The 19,713-nt window shown below is 32.4% G+C and overlaps 2 protein-coding genes across 2 annotated transcripts; one reads left to right on the top strand and one right to left on the bottom strand.

Moving 5' to 3' along the window:
- The first annotated feature begins 450 nt into the window (after positions 1-450).
- LOC132743246 (solute carrier family 49 member 4-like) lies at positions 451-1,903 on the top strand. The gene is made up of 2 exons (XM_060731782.1): positions 451-1,352; positions 1,587-1,903. Exons 1-2 carry the CDS (start codon positions 542-544, stop codon positions 1,901-1,903), a joined length of 1,128 nt encoding a protein of 375 aa, XP_060587765.1. The 5' UTR covers positions 451-541.
- Positions 1,904-2,559: 656 nt separating this feature from the next.
- LOC132743228 (AN1-type zinc finger protein 1-like) lies at positions 2,560-19,594 on the bottom strand. Its single transcript, XM_060731756.1, has 8 exons — positions 19,477-19,594; positions 10,938-10,980; positions 10,222-10,261; positions 9,201-9,328; positions 8,177-8,271; positions 7,433-7,626; positions 6,798-6,878; positions 2,560-3,422 (listed from the first exon to the last, which is right to left on the bottom strand). The coding sequence occupies exons 1-8, from the start codon at positions 19,532-19,534 to the stop codon at positions 3,255-3,257; spliced, it is 807 nt and encodes a 268-aa protein (XP_060587739.1). The 5' UTR covers positions 19,535-19,594; the 3' UTR covers positions 2,560-3,254.
- Between the last annotated feature and the right edge of the window lie 119 nt (positions 19,595-19,713).

Here is a 19,713-nt window from a genome sequence, read left to right as displayed (position 1 = left end):
TTTGTACCTCCATTAACTAGCTTCATTTCTTCTTGAATCAGTTAACTGGCAATATTCCTGACTTGTGATTTCCACATCAAATGAAAGTCATATTGTAAATGAACCTATAATGGTACGAGGTAAAATGCTGAAGTAAACACTAGACAATAAAGCGTGTAGTATGTGTTCGAGCTTCCATCTATATAAATACAGACAATTAGGGTATTCCAGTCATACGGCAACTCCATGTATACATATGTATGTATAGTTAGTTATACACGTAATAAATACATCGACAGTTTCGATCACGAATGTTAAAACACCAAGTTTAGTGAGACATCATCAATTGAGATAAGATAATGACATGATAATATGATATACATGAAAGCAGTCGTGCTAGACAATATATCTGTGTGACTCTGCATAAATTTCCTAAAACGTTATTAATTAAAATAGCTTGGCCTAAATTACCTTACTATTGGGAACCAATGCTCCCATATAATCAGTAAAGACCACAAAACAAAAGACATAGGGCATCAGTGGATAATTAACTAGCGGTAATATGATGGAAAAAAGAGACGATACTTCGTATTTACTAGCTACTAGTAAAACACATGTATACAAAAAACGATGGTGGATAATGGCGGTTTTCTGTTTCGTTTGCTGCGAGCAGTCAATGATTTGGAATACGTGGGGACCTATAGCAGAGTCTTCAGAAATCGTGTTTGGTTGGAATGATGGTAACATTGCATTGGTCACTAACTTAGCTAATATTAGTTATATGTTTCTAGTAATTCCAATGTGTATGGTCATGGACACTAAAGGATTGCGATTTTCAATGATTCTATGTTCAGGAATGTTGTTATCTTGTACAGCAATACGTTGTTTCTCTCTTGAGCCTGTTACAGCTACTATAACAGCCTATATTTGTGGATTAGTTCAAGGTATCGCCGCTACAATGCCATTTTCTGGACCTCCTCTTGTCGCCGCGGTGTGGTTCCCGCCAACAGAGCGTCCTGTAGCGACAGCTATTGGTTCATTCTTCAACTACCTCGGTCTTAGCTTGTCATTCATTGTTGGTCCACAGCTTGTTTCTGACCCATTATATGAGAAACTTATACAGAACACAACCAATGTGACATCAGCATCTAATATAACCGATGCTGATGATAATAATATCAACCATAAAAGTAAAGTTTTAAATATTGACAACTTGAAACAAGGAATATTAAACCTTTTATACACTCATACCGCGATAGCTGGACTTGTGTTTGTAATAACAATTGTCTATTTTCCCTACCTTCTACCCACTCGGCTAACATGTTCCTGCTCACACAAAGGACAATGGAATAACGGTGCATTCCAGCGTACGGGTAGGGATGTATTAGAGTGTACCTAAGCAAGGGGGTTCTTTTGGCATACGTTAATTGGATGTTTCTCAGGAATTTTGATTGCAAAATTTTCTGACTTTTTCCATCGACGACGGAAACTTTTTCTTATATCACTTTTCACATGTGCAGTAGTGTGTTGTATCTGGTTTGCGTTACTATGTGAAGGTATTATAACATATGATATAAAAGCACTGTATGCATCGTGTATATTACTAGGGATATTTATAAATGGAACTGTCCCGTTGTTTTACGAGATATCAGCGGAGGCGTCATATCCTGTAGCAGAGGGCGTGACAGGAGGGTTTTATACACTTGTTAATAATGTAGGCGGAGTTATCTTATTGTCGTTAGTATCAGTGCCTAACATAGGAACTAAATGGATGAACTGGACAGTGTTAGGGTCTCTAGTTGCAGCTATACCATTGTTGTTTGTATTTCCTGAACGTTATAACAGAACTGACATTGATTTAAACATAGAAACTGAAACATATGTCACCGATGCTGACAAGAAGGTCAACACTGCCGACAAGTAGGCCAACAATGCTGACAAATAGGCCAACAATGCTGACAAGTAGGCAAACAATGCCGACAAATAGGCCAACAATGCTGACAAGTAGGCCAACAATGCAGACAAGTAGGCCAACAATTATAAACATACAGCCACAACATTGATTCAAGAAGTTCATTTGTTTAATATTTTATGCAGACATTTGTCAAGAAAGTTTTTGTAATGTTTACGATTATATTACAAATGTAAAATTGTACAGGCACAAAAACATTGTATATAAAACAATACAGTAGACTTGTAATCATTCTCATTGTTTTAAAAAAGAATAATTTTCAACAAGATTGCATTACCAGACAAGATACTTTTGAGTAACATATCCATCTAAGACTACCTTACAGTACAGTGGCATCAGAATTGATAAAAACCATTATTTCCAAGTATTCCTTTTGAAATGTTTTATTAAGAGTAGCACAAGGAAGTACCTAGGTAAAGGTCATATACATTTAGTTTGAGGAAATATTGTACATTTTAACATTAAGGCTATTATGATTGCCTATTTAATCATGAATATCTCCCCATTAAAGTACAATGGGTCTACAAGCCGTGGACAGGGAATTTTTTTGCCAGAATTGTATAAACTAACTCTAACATTGGGCTGGTAAATATATTGATAAATACTGATAATTTTTTTAATGTTTATCATCTTTTATTTTGCAACTTTGGTTTGATACAAAAATTACTCAATATCAATAAACATAAAACAACATTACATGTTTGCATCATATATCATCTTAAGATATCCAACTATAAATGATAAATTCCCCTGACCTGCTAGAACCAGGTGATAAACCTTTGCCACCAGTATACAGCCAGTCCAGCCTGCACATCCATGAAGTAAGATTGCACAAATTTAGCTGTTTAAAGGTTGTAAGATTACACAAATTTAGCAGTTTAAAGGTTGTAAGATTACACAAATTTAGCAGTTTAAAGGTAGTAATTTTACACAAATTTAGCAATTTAAAGATTGTAAGATTGCACAAATTTAGAAGTTTAAATGTTGTAAGATAACACAAATTTAGTAGTTTAAATGTTGTAAGATTACACAAATTTAGTAGTTTAAATGTTGTAAGATTACACAAATTTAGCAGTTTAAAGGTTGTAAGATTACACAAATTCAGCAGTTTAAAGGTTGTAAGATTACACAAATTTAGCAGTTTAAAGGTTGTAAGATTGCACAAATTTAGCAGTTTAAAGGTTGTAATTTTACACAAATTTAGCAGTTTAAAGATTGTAAAATTACACAAATTTAGCAGTTTAAATTCAGAAGTATAATGGTTGTAAAATTTATAACATTAGCAGTGTTATGTTAACAATCATCATGATATTTTATAGACGGATAAGTGGTCTAATATCTCAGTATTATTGTGAACATATTCTAGTATCACAGATGATCCATTAAATATCAGTTCCTGCTTTAATAACATCTCTATATGACAATCTGTTTGTAGAACAGTTCCATCATCAGTGCTGAATAATCGTAGTTTCTGAAAATTAAAAATTGAAAATCTTTTCAGATTAATCTGATAAAAAATATCCTTTATAGCCACAAGAGGGCCATGATAGCTCTAGATTGCTCACCTGAGATACATTTGAAAACTAGAAAATTAGTCAATCATGAATAATGGAATAGAATAAATCCTTGACTACAAAAAAATCATTGACTAAAGAAATTTACAAATTAAGAATGTTTAGTTTATAAAGATAAATAATAAAAAATAACAATTTTTAATTCCTCATACAGATCCTTAAAAGCATTGCCTTTAAATGTAATTTTTCTACATACAAATGTTACAAATTAAATAAGAAGATATAACTTTGCCCCATTAATTCACTCTATTCTAAAGTTATGACTTTACATTTATCAATTCATCTTATAACAAATGTCAAAGGAATCATGCCCTTATAAAAACATTAAAACCATGGGACCTTAACTGTCAATTAAAGTTGGTGTTTAAACATATTCTTGCATAAAAACTGTGCACCTTGGTATACATTAACAGAGAAGGAAAACATGCATTAACAGGTAGATTCTCGTGACCAGGTGCCATTGTTGCATAGTGTTTTTTTTTTTTATTAAGCATGGCTCAAGGCACAATGTAACAAGAGCTGTCCGTAAGACAGCGCGCTCGACTTTTTTATTGCTTGCCAATAAAAAAAGTTTTTGCAGTAAAAGGCAATACAAGAATCTCTGTATTTTTAAAGTGAACAATGGCCATGAGCATTAAGATATTTAGTGAAGAATTATTTTATTATGACATAATTTATGGTAAAGTGAACAAGTGGATAGGAATGAATTTTTTTAGATTTTTTTAAGTTTTTTAGTGCTTGCCTATAATACAAAACATTGACAGTTAAGGGCCATAATTCAAATAAAATCTTTGACAGAATTACCTTCTCCTGGACATGTTTGGGAATCATGATTGTAAACAAAGTATTCCAACTTTCAAATTAATATCTCAAACAGTTCAGTCAAAAAAGTGGACTGGTACTAAAAACTTAACCAAGATTCTAAGTCGATAAAAGGCCTTAATTTTTAAAACAAATCCTTGACAGAGTTACCTTCTCTTGCGTACAGATGGGGGTAATGATGTGAAATAGCATTAAAAGTTTCAAAGCAATATCTCAAAGGGTTAAGGCAATAAGTGGATTTTTACCCATATTCAATGTATTTTCTAAGTCAAAAAGGGGCATAATTCTGTCAAAAACCTTGACAGAGTTATGTCCTCTTGTCTGTTGATGAAGGTCGTGATGGTAAACAAGTATGGTCAGTTTCAAAGCAATACCTCCAATGGTTTTGAAATAAAGTGAGGTGGGTACAAAAAAACTTAACCAAGCTCAATACACTTTCTAAGTCAAAAAAGGGCCATAATTCTGTCAAAAACCTTGACAGAGTTATGTAACTCTTGTCTGTAGATGGAGGTTATGATGGTGAACAAGTATGGTAAGTTTTCAAAAGCCATACTTGTAATACTTCTGAAATAAAGTGGGGTGGTACGAAAAACTTAACCAAGGTGTGACGCCGACGCCGACGCCGGGGCGAGTAGGATAGCTCCCCTTTTCATAGAAAAGTCGAGCTAAAAACAGCTAAACGCAATGTCGACCCTGGTTACTTAATTATCAAAACATAACTGTCAAACAACATTGCTCTAGCACGTGGAAAACATGGCACGAGCAATGGTTTCTCAGTACAAAATACAGACAATGAAAAATGGAATTGCCTATTTAGATGTAAACTATTATACAAGAATAGCGTTAATGCACCTTTTCTTGTGCATAAACATTCGAAGAAGCATTCAGACAAATTAAAACTCTTGCCCTGCCGACTCAGGCTTTTAATGTGTCCTCCTGCTTCAACAGATGTTAATGTACCAAGCAAGAGGGCCATGATGGCCCTGAGGTCGCTCACCTGTATATAGGGCCCCGGAGCGGGGCCAGTTTAAACCCCAGGGCTTTTATTTGAACAAACTTGGAAGACACTCATTAGAAGATGTTTCACAATGTTAAGTTTTTATTTTCACAATGTTAAGTTTTTAACTACACACATATAATGAAAAAAACAATGATCTCTCCTCCCCTCCTCCCCTGGCAGGGCCAATTTTCACCCCGAGGGCTTTTATTTGAAACAAACTTGGTAGACATCCATTAGAAGATATTTCATGCTAAAATCATCTAAGCTCTAGCTCATTGGGTTTTTTTAAAAGAAGATTTTTAAGTTTTTACTATACAATATAGTAAAAACAATGACACCCCTGGGACAGGGCCAGTTTTGACCCAAGGGCTTTTATTCGAACAAACTTTGTAGACACTTACTAGAAGATGTTTCATTGCTTAATATCTAAAACTCTAGCTATTTGGGTTTTTTCAAAGAACATTTTTTAAATTTTTACTATATGCAAATAGGGAAAATCAAATGACCCCCGCAGGGCGGGGCCAATTGATCCAAAGGCTTTTATTTGAACAAACTTTGTAGACACAATCACTTTAAATCGAAGATGTTTCATGCCTCATATCTAAACTCTAGCTATTTGGGTTTTTTTCAAAAGAAGATTTTTTTTCAAGTTTTTTACTATATGCATATAGGAAAATCAATGACGCCCCTGGCCGGGTTCCAATTTTGAACCCCAGGGCTTTTATTGAACAAACTTGGTAGACACCCATTAGAAATGTTTTATGCTAAATATCTTAGCTCTGGCTCTTTGGGTTCTTTAAAAGAAGATTTTTTAAGTTTTTTACTATATGCATATTATAGGGAAAAATCAATGACCCCCGGGGCGGGGGACAATTTTGACCCTAGGGCTTTTATTTGAACAAACTTGGTAGACACCCATTAGAAAAAATGTTTCATGCTAAATTCTTAGCTCTAGCTCTTTGGGTTCTTTTAAAAGAAGATTTTATTCAGTTTTTACTATATAATTATATAGGGAAAAACCAATGAACCCCGGGCCGGGACCAATTTTGACCCCCAGGGATTTAATTTGAACAAACTTGGTAGACACTCACTAGAAGATGTTTCATGCCAAATATCTAAGCTCTAGCTCTTAGGATTTTTTAAAAGAGGATATTAAAATTTTTTTCTTTGGGTTGCCATGGCAACCAGAGTTCTGCATGGAATTAAATTCTTTGAACAATTTTTAAAGCTGACCACCAAAAGAACATTCCTGTGAAGTTTGGATGAAATTGGCTTAGTGGTTTATGAGGAGATGTCATTTAAAGTAAAAGTTTACGGACGGACGCCGGACGAAGGACGGACGACAGACGAAAAGCGATCACAAAAGCTCACCCTGTCACTTTGTGACAGGTGAGCTAAAAAAAGGTGCATTAACCTTTTATTGTATAGGTTATATATGTAGATAACATACCTTTGCTGTTTGTACATTGTTGTTATTTTGAATACCCAGTCTTGATGCTATACTGTCCACAGTTCTTCCTATACTCCATGTCTATATCATACAAAAAATATCACATGTAATTATATATAAAATATTTTTTGTTTCAAGGTTAATGCCTCCATACCCCTTACCCTGCTGAAACCGAAAGAGATAAGTTTTTACCATCAATATGAAGCCAGGCCAGCCTATATATTAATGCCATCTCTTACTGTTGGCTTATTAACTTGAATTTTAAATTTTCATCTTGATATCCCCAAAATGACAATGGACAAGTCAAAAAATGGGACGTAGACCAGTCTTTTCAATAAATTCAGCAGATTAAGGGTTGAGATATTACATAAAACACAGTACATAAGTTGCTTACTTTTGCAAGTTAATAACGTTAAAATAATTATAACATTAAACATATCTGCAAGCTGAGCAGTACATAAAAACATTGTTATTTTTTTTAACTTTTATACAGCTAATAATTTTTACAGGACAAACAAAGTTGTATGTTCTAACAAGACAAGAGGAAATTAATCATGACATGATATTAAGCAATGGATTGTATGTTGACATTTACGATTTCATTAATTTAGATTAACGGTACACAGTAAAACTACCTTAGAGAAGAACATAGGCTGTGGTTCCTTGTTGTATTGACTAGGTGGATACACTCGTAAATACACTCTCTCCGTCTCCGGACATCCACTATCTCCTTTAGCATGCATTTTCATTTTCATTAAAGCAACTTTAGCTGCTGTCTTACTTGATTTTGCACTCACTCGAGATTTCTTAACAACCACTGATTTTGAAGCTGAAAGATTAAATTATCTTATAATAATATATTAAAGTAATTTCATATTGTGCCCCATTCCAATACATTATGCAATATCTTACTTGATTCTACTTTTCATACATTTTTACAGTGTGACAGCAATATAAAATTTGAGCCAAAATGGATTACTATCAGCAAACCTTTTTATCAGATTTATCCATTATATGTACATAAATGCAGAGAAACACTGCAAAATATCATGGTGACTTTCCAGATATACTGGTGGAGGAAGACGTCACATGCCCCTCTGTGCATTATTTAAAACACAGGCTGGCATCTGAGTAACACAACGATCATTCTTTAAGCTAACTGGATAGCTTCCTCACAAAAAAAGAATCTAAAGTCCCTGGAGCGATTCAAACCCAGAGCACTAAGGGGTAAGTGGGTCAAAGTCAACTAATTTTAACACATTGCCACAGATGCCCATAAATGATACTAATAATTATTTCATTTGTTTAATACAAAACTAAATATAATATGAATGACATGTTTAATTTACCTATAATTTGGTAGACAATAAATAACTTACCTATGATTTGATTGACATGTTCAGCAGTTTTAGAACCAGTGTTCACTAATTCTTCCTTTAATTTACTACAATCATGGTCTTGTGCATGTCTGTGACTTAAAATAGAAAATTATATCAATTTAGAAACATATATCATGACTCATGACATACAGAGAAGAAGACCTCCCTAGGCATCTCCATATCAAATTTGAAAAACATTGATATAAAAATAAAGGTTGTGTGAGCAAAAATGTTTTAATTTATTTTTTACAACAGTGACCTTGACCCCAGAGACCCCTTACTTCAAAAAAGTTAGAGGACAATTGAAAGTATTCACCTATCAAATATGGAAGATATCATTAAATGATAAAGTAATTAGAAGAAGATAAATCCAACTTGCCAGAATAGATTAACCATACAAGGCCCTGTTTTCAAAGTGGTAAATAGGGAAAAATAGATGGCACAGTAATATAACCTGGCAATATCATAAGTAAGGGAATTATGAAGCCTTTAGTACAGATAGAGTTTAAGATATATCCAACTACGGTAACCATATCTATTTTCAAAGTGCTGAAAAGGGCAATAACTTGCAAAAGGATAATTAATAAATATGGTGTCCATTTAAGATATATAGTACACAGCAAAGCACTGAGGGCCTCGTCGCATTATAGTGACCGATCAGTCAGCCCCCAAACAGTCAGCCACCAAACAGTCAGCCCTCAAACAGTCAGCCCCCAAACAGTCAGCCCTCAAACAGTCAGCCCGCAAACATTTCACAGACCAAAGGTCACTATAATGATGTCTGAAGTACTGTGTGCTATTTCATAAATTATACCGCACTTTCCTGTGAAAATTGTAAAAGTAGGAAATCATATTGTTTTAATCACAAAATTTCTTGTAAAATGGGCTGAAAATTGTTGGTTGACAGCTTATAGTTCTCACAGTTGCACGCCGCTTAAATATTTTGCAGTCTGACAAAAACATAATACTGCCCACTCGCTGTAATTTTTATGACAATAAAGGAAAACTTTCATGTATTTCAAACCTCAAACAAAATACTTGTTGACATTTATCACAGAAAATCTCTGTAAGTTCTCTATTACTACATCCTGTTAGACTACATGTATATCCTCTAGCTCCAGTATATTCACAGCCCGCTGATGTCAACATATCCTGTAAATATATATTCATTTTAGTTTTATGATCCAGTTTTAGGCTACACAAACATTTTGTATAAGTAGAGATTCCAGCTTTCCTGTTGTAGGAAGACCTCTGTTTCTACTGTTTGTGTACATTCTTATTATTTATGTCCCCAAATTTGTCGGAGCTGAAGTAGAGATGTCAACTTCTTTCTACTGTACCAGTACAAAATCGTGTATGGTTAGACTTTCACAATTTCAGAACTGACAGGAGGTAAGTCTAGTTGTGTTACTGTGTCAGAACAGATAATTGGTTGTCTTATAAGGTAGATACAATTGTACTTCCTATCTAAAAATATTCAGCAATACTTACAGCTGTTGAATTCTAAGTTATTTTAATTTATGAATTTTGTCTCATAGAATTAATGTCTAGCAACATTGGAGTTGTTTACCATTGTTTGTTGTGCCATGAATTGAATTAAAGCAGTATATTTACTGCGCTCAGAATATTGGCGACATAACGGTATGTTCTTATCTTCGGAAAGGGCAACTAGTGGTTTTGTAATAATGATAATTTAAAGACATGTGAAATACTTATTTCCTGTATTGATATAACCTCTGAATACATGAAAGAACATTTTGTAAGATAAAGTAGCAAATAATATAAGTTACAAATATAGTATTTGACTTACATCAAAATACATGATCTGACTGTAGAGTTATTTTTGACATTGCCAGCACAAAAATATATCACTTTTTAAGCTAAATGGGCCTTTAAATACAATATTTTTCTACCATTCTTCTTCAGTAAAGAATCCGCTGCATGTATATTTTAGTAATGATTCTAATTCTTAGAGTAAAAGGCCATCTTCAAATAACCAAAAGTTATTAATACATGTATGTGAAAAGAATAAAATCTATCTTTACCTTTGAACAGGAATGGGCATCTTTTGTTCTATGTTCTGAGCTAAAAAGATATAAAGTTAAACATACATAGACACTGAAGAAGACAATTAATTTCAATATCTAAAAATATTTAAACCATATTTATGAGGTATCAGGTTCAGATATAATGTTATACTTTGACAACATACCCATATAGCAAGTTAAAGGTAGAAATGCTGCAGTCTCTTAGTTCAGCCACCATCTTACAATTTATATTGTTAATTCAGTAAGGCTTGCTTGTCTCCCAAAAGTACAGGCTGCTTATTAAGAGTGAAAAAGTTCTTCATTTTGTTAGTTGTTTATATTTGCATATTTTCTGCGTCAATTTTAAAGCTGTAAATTACAACAAGAGAAGTCCTAGGATACAACCCAACAACATTGAGGTGCATAAATCTTTTTAGCCAAAGACACTACTAAACCTGCAAATGTGTACATGTACTTATTTGTATGAAATCATGAATAAATTTGATATAAATTCTATTTTGTTTGTTTTGGGTTTTACATCACATTGACACAATATAGGTCATATCGCGACGTTCCAGCTTTACTGGTGGAGGAAAACCTCAGGTGCCCCTCCGTGCATTATTTCAGGCAGGAACGGGCACCTGAGTAAAACCACCAACATTCCAATAAAATTCTATAAGAGATTATGCATTGTAACTGCATTCAAAGGTAAATAAAAAGTTAGAAAATCGTACCAGAATGTATTACCGCAGCCATCACAACCAAATGGTAAAAAATCTGAAAACAAATACAAAACTCATGATTAAAACAATAACATAGAACAAGACATGAAAGGAAATTGTCACAAAATTCATTTAATATTCAAAAAAGAAACAAAGGCCCATAATTCTTTCCAGTGGTTTTATAGGGCCAATAGGCACTTTCTTTCCAGCTAGTTAACTTTTTGTAAAGGGCAGACTAATTTAAGCTCTCTAATGTCTTTGAATGGATCAACTATTCAAAATCCTTTTGTCATGGTTAATGCCTTAGTTTTCAATAATATTTTGCTAGACTTCAGAATCTGTCTCCAGTTATTTTTAACATTATGATTTCATCCAATATCATTTCTACAGTGTTTACGTTTCTCTACAAAATCTCTCAGATTACTTCTAGCCATAGGGTTACAGATAGGGGTCAGGTATGGCCTAATTAATTAAGCATTAACTGTTTGACCCATTTAACTTACTGTTTTTTCCTTCCGTCAAACCGTTTTGCCTACTTTTAACTGTTATTTTTAAGCACAGAAAATTTAGTACTGCTGCTGGTTTGAATTGTTTTTTATTTAATTTGAACAGTAAGAATTAGAAAACATCCTTCAGTTCTTTAAAAAATCATTAGAATATTTATTTTGTTACTTACCTCAATCAAAAATTTATTCAATGAGAGGGCTCTGAACGCATGCCAGCCATTTATTTTTAAATTTGTTTTGTAAAATATTTTTTTCACAATGTCATTGTAGTGGATTTAAAATACAATTACCGTTGAGAGTTAAGTGGGATAATTTGTCTTCAGTTCTTTCACTCTCATGGGAGTTTGTTTCAAAAGCTAATGTCTTATCAGTTAAAGACTAAAGTGGGCCGTTTCTTCCTTTCGTTGCTAGTTATATCAACAACTTTTAATCAGCCAGTGTCGATGTAGAAAAATGCAATTTGTGGTTGGACTTGGAAAAGGACAATGCCTTAAAAAAATATCTCAATGTCTCTTTGCCAACTTTAAGTACAAATATAGTTGTTAATTAGGGTTAGTGTTATAAATGCCTTATGGGTTAGAGGGATATGGGTTAGAGTCAGGATGACTCGCATGTATCAGTGCTATACACTGGGCATGTAAAAGAACCAAGGGGTCTTCTACTTCTACTTCTATGATGAACTCGTCTGTAAATCCGCTGTGCAGACATCAGCGACGAGTGGTGATGTGAATTGTGCTCCATAAAACGTGGGCTAAAAACCTGTCCCCCCATGTGCGGCACTAGTTAAAATAATATGAAAACGTAGTGTGAAGTAAGATCCAACATGTTTGTACACTATACACAATGTTTAATAATTTACACAAATACGTAAGACTGGACAGCAGATTTAAAACTGTCCAGGTTGTCCACAGTTGTGATGTTAGCTGGAAGGTTGTTCCAATAATGTAAAGTTCTTGGAAAGAATGAATGTTTGTACGCATTAAGTCTGCAGTGATAAGTGACAAACTTTACCGAGTTTGTGTATCTTGTTGATAGTTGTGGGTGGTATTCAACTGGTACAGCCACCAGGTTATTAAACACTTTATTCATGAGAATTAAGTTCGCACACTGACGACGTTGTTCAAGTGTTGGCCATTTTAGTTCGTGTAGCATTGATGTAACGCTAGATGGGTTATTACGATTGAATGGTTTATTCATGACGAATCTTGCCGCGTTCAGTTGTATTTGTTCAAGTTTCTTTGATGTATTAAGTTGTTGGGGATTCCACATTGGTGACGCATATTCCAGTTTAGGTTGAACCAAAGTTTGATAAGCTCTTTCTTTTACTGTGGTCGGGCAATGTTTTAAGTTCCGTTTGATAAAACCAAGAGTACTAGAAGCTTTTGCTGTGATTGAATCGATGTGTAGGTTGTATTTCAGAGTATCTGCTAGTTCAACTCCCAGATATGGATGGTTTTTAACAACATGTAGTGATTGATTTTTCAGTCTATTCAATAAGAGCTGGTCTATTCAATAAGAGCTAAGGACTGGTTCGGTAGTCAGACTATTCTCTCCCTTACCAGTTCCTCCCCTGACGTTTCCTCCCTGACGGTTCTCTCCCTATTTTGGGGGAGAACTGTCTGCATATTTGCAAATTAGAAGACAGTTCCTCCCCATTTTTATTTTTATAATTACATTATTATTAAAGTATTTAGAAAAATTTTAGATGATAAATAAATGGATAAGTTTATCATGAATTGATATAAATTAGAAAAAAAAGAAAAAGATTTTATTGAAGTGTTTAGATGTTAAATAAATGGGTACGGTAGGTTTATTATAAATTGTAATAAATTAGAGAGAAAAATACTTTAATGAAGTATTCTAATGTTTTATTCAAGTTTCAATTTTGTTAGCATCATCAGCAACAATAAATCAGTAAGTTTATTATCAAATATTAATATAAATTAGAGAAAAAAATATTTTATTGAAGTATTTAGATGTTTAATAAATTTGTAACTTTATTATCAATTGATATAAATTGAATTAGAAATTTTTTTTTTAACATATAATAATAATTGATCAATGATTATATTAGTTAATTATTCTGATTTTTTAATTAGATGTAATGTATACTTTTTAATGTGTTTAGTCATTGAAAATAATTAATGAATAATTTACTTGATTAGGATAATCATAAGATATTATTGTTATTATTATAAATAACAAGAGCTGTCAGTAGGACAGCATGCTCGACTATTCTAAGTGCTTGATAGTAAAAGAGCCTTCATAATGTTAAATTTTTTAAGTTCACTAAAGGGCCAATTTTTTTTTATAAATTCATGTTATAGGCCAATTATACAGTATTGGCTTGACTATTCGGAAGGTAATGTCACAAGGGTGTTTTATTGAGTATAATAATACTAATAACCTATGAATACATAAATTTGACAGAAAAGGTACAAAGGCTTGTTATTAAGATGTTTTATCAAGTAAATCACTGCTTTATTATTATGAATGCATAAAATTGTCCCAAAAAGGCACAAACCCTTCAGTAGTTATTGAGATAACAGCTTACAAGCAAAACTTTACCATGAATTTCTAAGTTGAAAAAGGGGAGAAAAATCAGCCTAAATGCAAGATAGAATTATGGATCTTTGTCAGTGACCTACAATTATGACCCTAAATGCATATGTGAAATTTTAAATAAATATCTTTAATAGTTATTGAGATATGTAAAACTTGCATGTAAACATTAACCAAGAGACTAAGTAGAAAAGGGAATATGAATCAGCCTTAATGCAAGATAGAGTTATGGAACTTGGTCAGTGACATACAATTATGACCCTCCAATTATGACCCTAAGTGCATGTGTAAAGTTTCAAGCAAATATCTTTGAAGACCTTTAACCTTTAACCAAAATTTCTAACTTTCAAAGGGGCAAATAATTCTGCAAATTTTGCAGACAGAGTTATGCAATTTTGCAAACTGATGTACAGTGTTACTATAAAAAAGTATTTTAAATTTCAATTGAATATCTCAAGCAATAATTGAGATATTTGACTTTATAAAAAAAATTTCTAAGTTAAAAAGGTAAAAATGAAAAATCTGACAATGAACACTTATTATCGTTTGATCCGAAATGGATCGCAACATGTGAAACTGGATTAACGTCACAATTTCTTATATCAAATCTATGTTTATTCATTCTGCATGATACATTTTGATTAGTCTGACCTACGTATTGCTTTTTACAGCCTTTACATGTAATGAGGTAAATTACATTACGCGTAGTACAATTAACATCATTGTGTAAATCAAAAGAACTACCTGTTATGCTGCTATTAAATTGGGAACCAACAATTATATTGTTACAATGTGAACATCTACTTCGTAAACATTGGCTAGATAAAAATGTGCGATCAAGTAAAGCACTTCTAACAAGATAATCTCGAATGTTTTTAGGACGTCTATATGCTAAAATAGGTTTGAACTTGTTATGTATATTTTTAACGCTTACCTTATCAGACAAAAGTAATAGATCCCAATATTTATTTAAGATTTCACCAATATTAGGCAGAGATGTATTAAAACATACAGTAAAAGGTATTATTGAACTAGTATTTTTAACGACAGGACTTAGAGCATCATTTTGGGACATGCCTTCAATTTTAGAAAACGCTTTCTCAATAATAGATTTAGGATAATTTCTATCAGAAAAATATCTATTTAACGTATCTAAAGACTGCTTAAAAGTACCGTCATCGGAAATGACACGTCTATAACGTTTAGCTTGACTAAACGGGATACCACGCTTACATGATAAAGGATGAGAGGATGTAAAATCTAAATACATAGAGGATATTCAAGTTTTGTCTATAAATACATGATTTATTTTCATCGAGTGGTATGAAAATAAATATTTCATGAGTGGCGGTAGCCACGAGTGAAATATGGTAATTTTCATGCCACAAGATGAAAATAAATCATGTATTTATAGAAAAAACTTGAATTTTCTGTTTATTATATACATTTTTCTCTTTTTTGACAGTAAAATTTTAAAGACTTTCCCTTAAATTTTGTGTACTAGCAGAATTTAAAAGAAAGTAGTCCGGCAAGACACCAGTGAAAATACGGAAAATATGTTTCACTGCAGTGAAAAATAAATTTTTACAGTGAAAATACGGAAAATGAAAATACGCATTTTATTTCATCAATATTTCTCAATATTTCATTTGTAAGTATATAATAAAAATGCATATTTGTAGGTTTGCAAAATATATCGGTAACAATTTTTCCTGTTACGTCTTTAGATACAGAAACATCAAGAAAAGGTACCGAACTTTTAGAAATATTGTAAGTGAATTTAATATTCGACCTATCTCGTGATACAAATATTATTATCAAAAAGGCAGACAAATCCAATACCATCGTTATAATGGACAAACAGAAGTACATCGACGAAGTGAATCGACAACTGAACGATGAGCGATATTACAAAAAAGTAGAAAAGGAACAACATAATTTGACTAAGTTAAAAATAGAAGAATGTGTAAATGAAATACAGGAAAACAATGTAAGCATTACTAAACAATTTGACATGTTCCCGTCTACTATTCGTACACCTCAATTTTACATTTTACCGAAAACGCATAAATCATATGATGAGAAACTTCCTCTTGGATACCCTGGTCGTCCCATTGTTTCAGCATGTAGCTCCAGTACTGAGAACATAGCGAAATACCTAGACTTTATTTTAAATCCTTATATGCAAAGTTTGCCTTCCTATATCAAGGATACCACCGACTTCATAAATAAGGTTCGTAATCTTAAATTAAACAAAGACACCTATCTAGTTACCCTTGATGTTTCATCATTATACACAAATATCCCTCATAATGAAGGTATTGAATCTTGTATATATTTTTTACAGAAAGATAAAGGAAACAATAACATCAAAGCTAATGATATAAGGAAATTGTTAAATATTGTTTTACATAATAATTGCTTTGAGTTTAACGATCAGAGTTATTTACAAACCATGGGCACAGCAATGGGAAGCCCTATGGCACCTTCTTATGCTTCATTATTCATGGGTAGACTAGAAGAGCAATTTCTTAACTCTACTTATGTAAAACCTGATGTCTGGTTACGTTTCCTAGATGATATTTTTATGATTTGGAATGATTCTTTGGAAACGCTTAACTTTTTTATAGATTCCTTAAATAGTTTCCACCCGAATATTAAATTCACTTACAATATTTCTAAAAGTTCGGTACCTTTTCTTTATGTTTCTGTATCTAAAGACGTAACAGGAAAAATTGTTACCAATATATTTTGCAAACCTACAAATATGCATTTGTATTTAGATTTTACATCCTCTCATCCTTTATCATGTAAGCGTGGTATCCCGTTTAGTCAAGCTAAACGTTATAGACGTGTCATTTCCGATGACGGTACTTTTAAGCAGTCTTTAGATACGTTAAATAGATATTTTTCTGATAGAAATTATCCTAAATCTATTATTGAGAAAGCGTTTTCTAAAATTGAAGGCATGTCCCAAAATGATGCTCTAAGTCCTGTCGTTAAAAATACTAGTTCAATAATACCTTTTACTGTATGTTTTAATACATCTCTGCCTAATATTGGTGAAATCTTAAATAAATATTGGGATCTATTACTTTTGTCTGATAAGGTAAGCGTTAAAAATATACATAACAAGTTCAAACCTATTTTAGCATATAGACGTCCTAAAAACATTCGAGATTATCTTATTAGAAGTGCTTTACTTGATCGCACATTTTTATCTAGCCAATGTTTACGAAGTAGATGTTCACATTGTAACAATATAATTGTTGGTTCCCAATTTAATAGCAGCATAACAGGTAGTTCTTTTGATTTACACAATGATGTTAATTGTACTACGCGTAATGTAATTTACCTCATTACATGTAAAGGCTGTAAAAAGCAATACGTAGGTCAGACTAATCAAAATGTATCATGCAGAATGAATAAACATAGATTTGATATAAGAAATTGTGACGTTAATCCAGTTTCACATGTTGCGATCCATTTCGGATCAAACGATAATAAGTGTTCATTGTCAGATTTTTCATTTTTACCTATAGAAATTATAGACAACAACATGGACCGGTTATGTAAAGAATCTTTTTGGATTCATAAATTAAATACTATGATTCCAAATGGACTAAATAATAAAGTATTGTTTGATTTATAATATGTTACATGAATATTAATATGTTTGTCTATTATCTTATTTTTATTAACACTGTCTAATAGACATCTGTATCACTGTTGATCCATTTTAATTCATGTACCAGCTTTATTTATAGCATAAATATTTGTTTCTACATGTTATCATAGTTTTGCCGCTAAACGCCATAACGTTTTTCGCGCGTTTAACGCGTGTTCCGTTATGACGTCGCTTCCGGTAATTTTATTATGTTTTGCACTGATGAAGGCATATAGCCGAAACGTTTGCAATTAAATTAAATTACTAAATGTTCGTGTTTGTGTGGCTTGTCTGATTAAGTTAAAAAGGGGCATAATTCTGTCAATATTGTAGGCAGAGTTATCCAACTTGTAAATCTGATGTACCTTGTTACTATAAATAAAGTATTGTAAGTTTCAATTGAATATCTCAAGCAATAATTGAGATATTTGACTTTATAAAAAAACTTTAACCAAAATTTCTAAGTTAAAAAGGGGCATAATTCTGTCAATATTGTAGGCAGAGTTATCCAACTTGTCAATCTGATGTACCTTGTTACTATAAATAAGTATTGTAAGTTTCAATTGAATATCTCAAGCAATAATTGAGATATTTGACTTTACAAAAAACTTTAACCAAAATTTCTAAGTTAAAAAGGGGCATAATTCTGTCAATATTGTAGGCAGAGTTATCCAACTTGTCAATCTGATGTACCTTGTTACTATAAATAAGTATTGTAAGTTTCAATTGAATATCTCAAGTAATAATTGAGATATTTGACTTTACAAAAAACTTTAACCAACGCAGACGCCGACACGGACGCTGACGCCGACGCCGGGGCGACTACAATACTCTCATATTCTTCGAATAGTCGAGCTAAAAATGAAATTTATAGGCAAAAAATGATTAATAAATTCTAATTGCTAAACTTTTGTATAATGAAAAAAGTTCAATACACACATGTATGCATTAAGTTTGCTGCCAGTGATAATTGAAGTGTTTAGTAATTCCTTGGTGTTGATTAGATTAAAATAGCTGTGAAAAGGTGTTGATGAATAAGTATTATATTAGTTATTTTGTATTATATATTGTTTCAAGTTAATGACTACATGTTTTTAAATCAATTTCGTAAAAAAGTAAATGTGGAATGTGTTTGCATACAGTTGTTTATATTTATTTTCTAGAACTATTTAACAAATAAATGAACATCACAAGCTAGACCGTAACATAATTACAGGTGTATATCAATCACTGTCCATTGATCTATATTTCCACAATAAAGGTGTTGATAGGATTAAAATACTGAAAAAAGGTGTTAAATTTACAAACACTTTTCAGCTGATAAACATAAAACATAAAATGCATTTACTATCAAACACATTCTTTTAATAATCTTCATTAAGAAATATTATTAGATTAAGTCAAAACTAAAATGATAACTTATAAAAATAAAATTGGGGGAGAACTGTCTGCATATTTCAAATTTGGGAGAGAACCGTCAGGGGAGGAAACGGTTAGGGAGAGAACCGTCAGGGAGAGGAACTGGTAAGGGAGAGAATAGTCTGTCATTCGACTGGTTCCCGGATTCGGGAGCTTCCCTTGTATCTTATGGCTGTCTCTTTCTCTTTAATGTATACAATGTTTGCCTGCTTAGAGTGATCGTAAACGATTTTAAAGCAGTATGATGTAGAAATAGAAAATTATATCCGAAAATAATTATCCAAATATGCATACAGTTAAGCAAAAAATTACGTTTTATTTCATCATTATCATCTCAAGAACATATTTCAATTGACATGATGTAAAACCCAGCAATAGCCTTCTAGGGAATAATTACCTAATTGCTTGCAATGTTCAAAATTACAATGTTTTCCAAGATCCGGCAATTCTGCCATTGTTGTTGTTGTTGAGTGTTGTTGTTGTTGTTGTACATAGCTTAACCTTAGTATCGAATTTAAGGAAACTACAAAAAAATGGTCAGAATAACAGAAATATTTATGTAATGTTATTTTTTTAATAACAAAGTAAACAAAACGTATAGCTAATATAGGATACCTTTAGATACTCGATTAGT

The sequence above is a fragment of the Ruditapes philippinarum genome, unplaced genomic scaffold (genome assembly GCF_026571515.1).
Source record: "Ruditapes philippinarum isolate M1 unplaced genomic scaffold, ASM2657151v2 ctg3459_1_1_1_1, whole genome shotgun sequence".
Taxonomy (NCBI): Eukaryota; Metazoa; Mollusca; class Bivalvia; order Venerida; family Veneridae; genus Ruditapes; species Ruditapes philippinarum.
The sequence above is the reverse complement of the archived record's forward strand: the minus strand, read 5'-3'. Positions and strand labels throughout refer to the sequence as shown.

What these genes read in the sequence shown, in the direction of transcription:
- LOC132743228 (XM_060731756.1), bottom strand. Translation starts at nt 19,534, where the DNA reads ATGGCAGAATTGCCGGATCTTGGAAAACATTGTAATTTTGAACATTGC. An exon ending in GGCTGCGGTAATACATTCTG is followed by an intron (nt 10,262 to 10,937) that starts GTACGATTTTCT and finishes ATATCTTTTTAG; the next exon opens with CTCAGAACATAGAACAAAAG. An exon ending in ACAATGTACAAACAGCAAAG is followed by an intron (nt 3,423 to 6,797) that starts GTATGTTATCTA and finishes TTTAATTTTCAG; the next exon opens with AAACTACGATTATTCAGCAC.
- LOC132743246 (XM_060731782.1), top strand. Translation starts at nt 542, where the DNA reads ATGATGGAAAAAAGAGACGATACTTCGTATTTACTAGCTACTAGTAAA. An exon ending in CGGTGCATTCCAGCGTACGG is followed by an intron (nt 1,353 to 1,586) that starts GTAGGGATGTAT and finishes GTATATTACTAG; the next exon opens with GGATATTTATAAATGGAACT.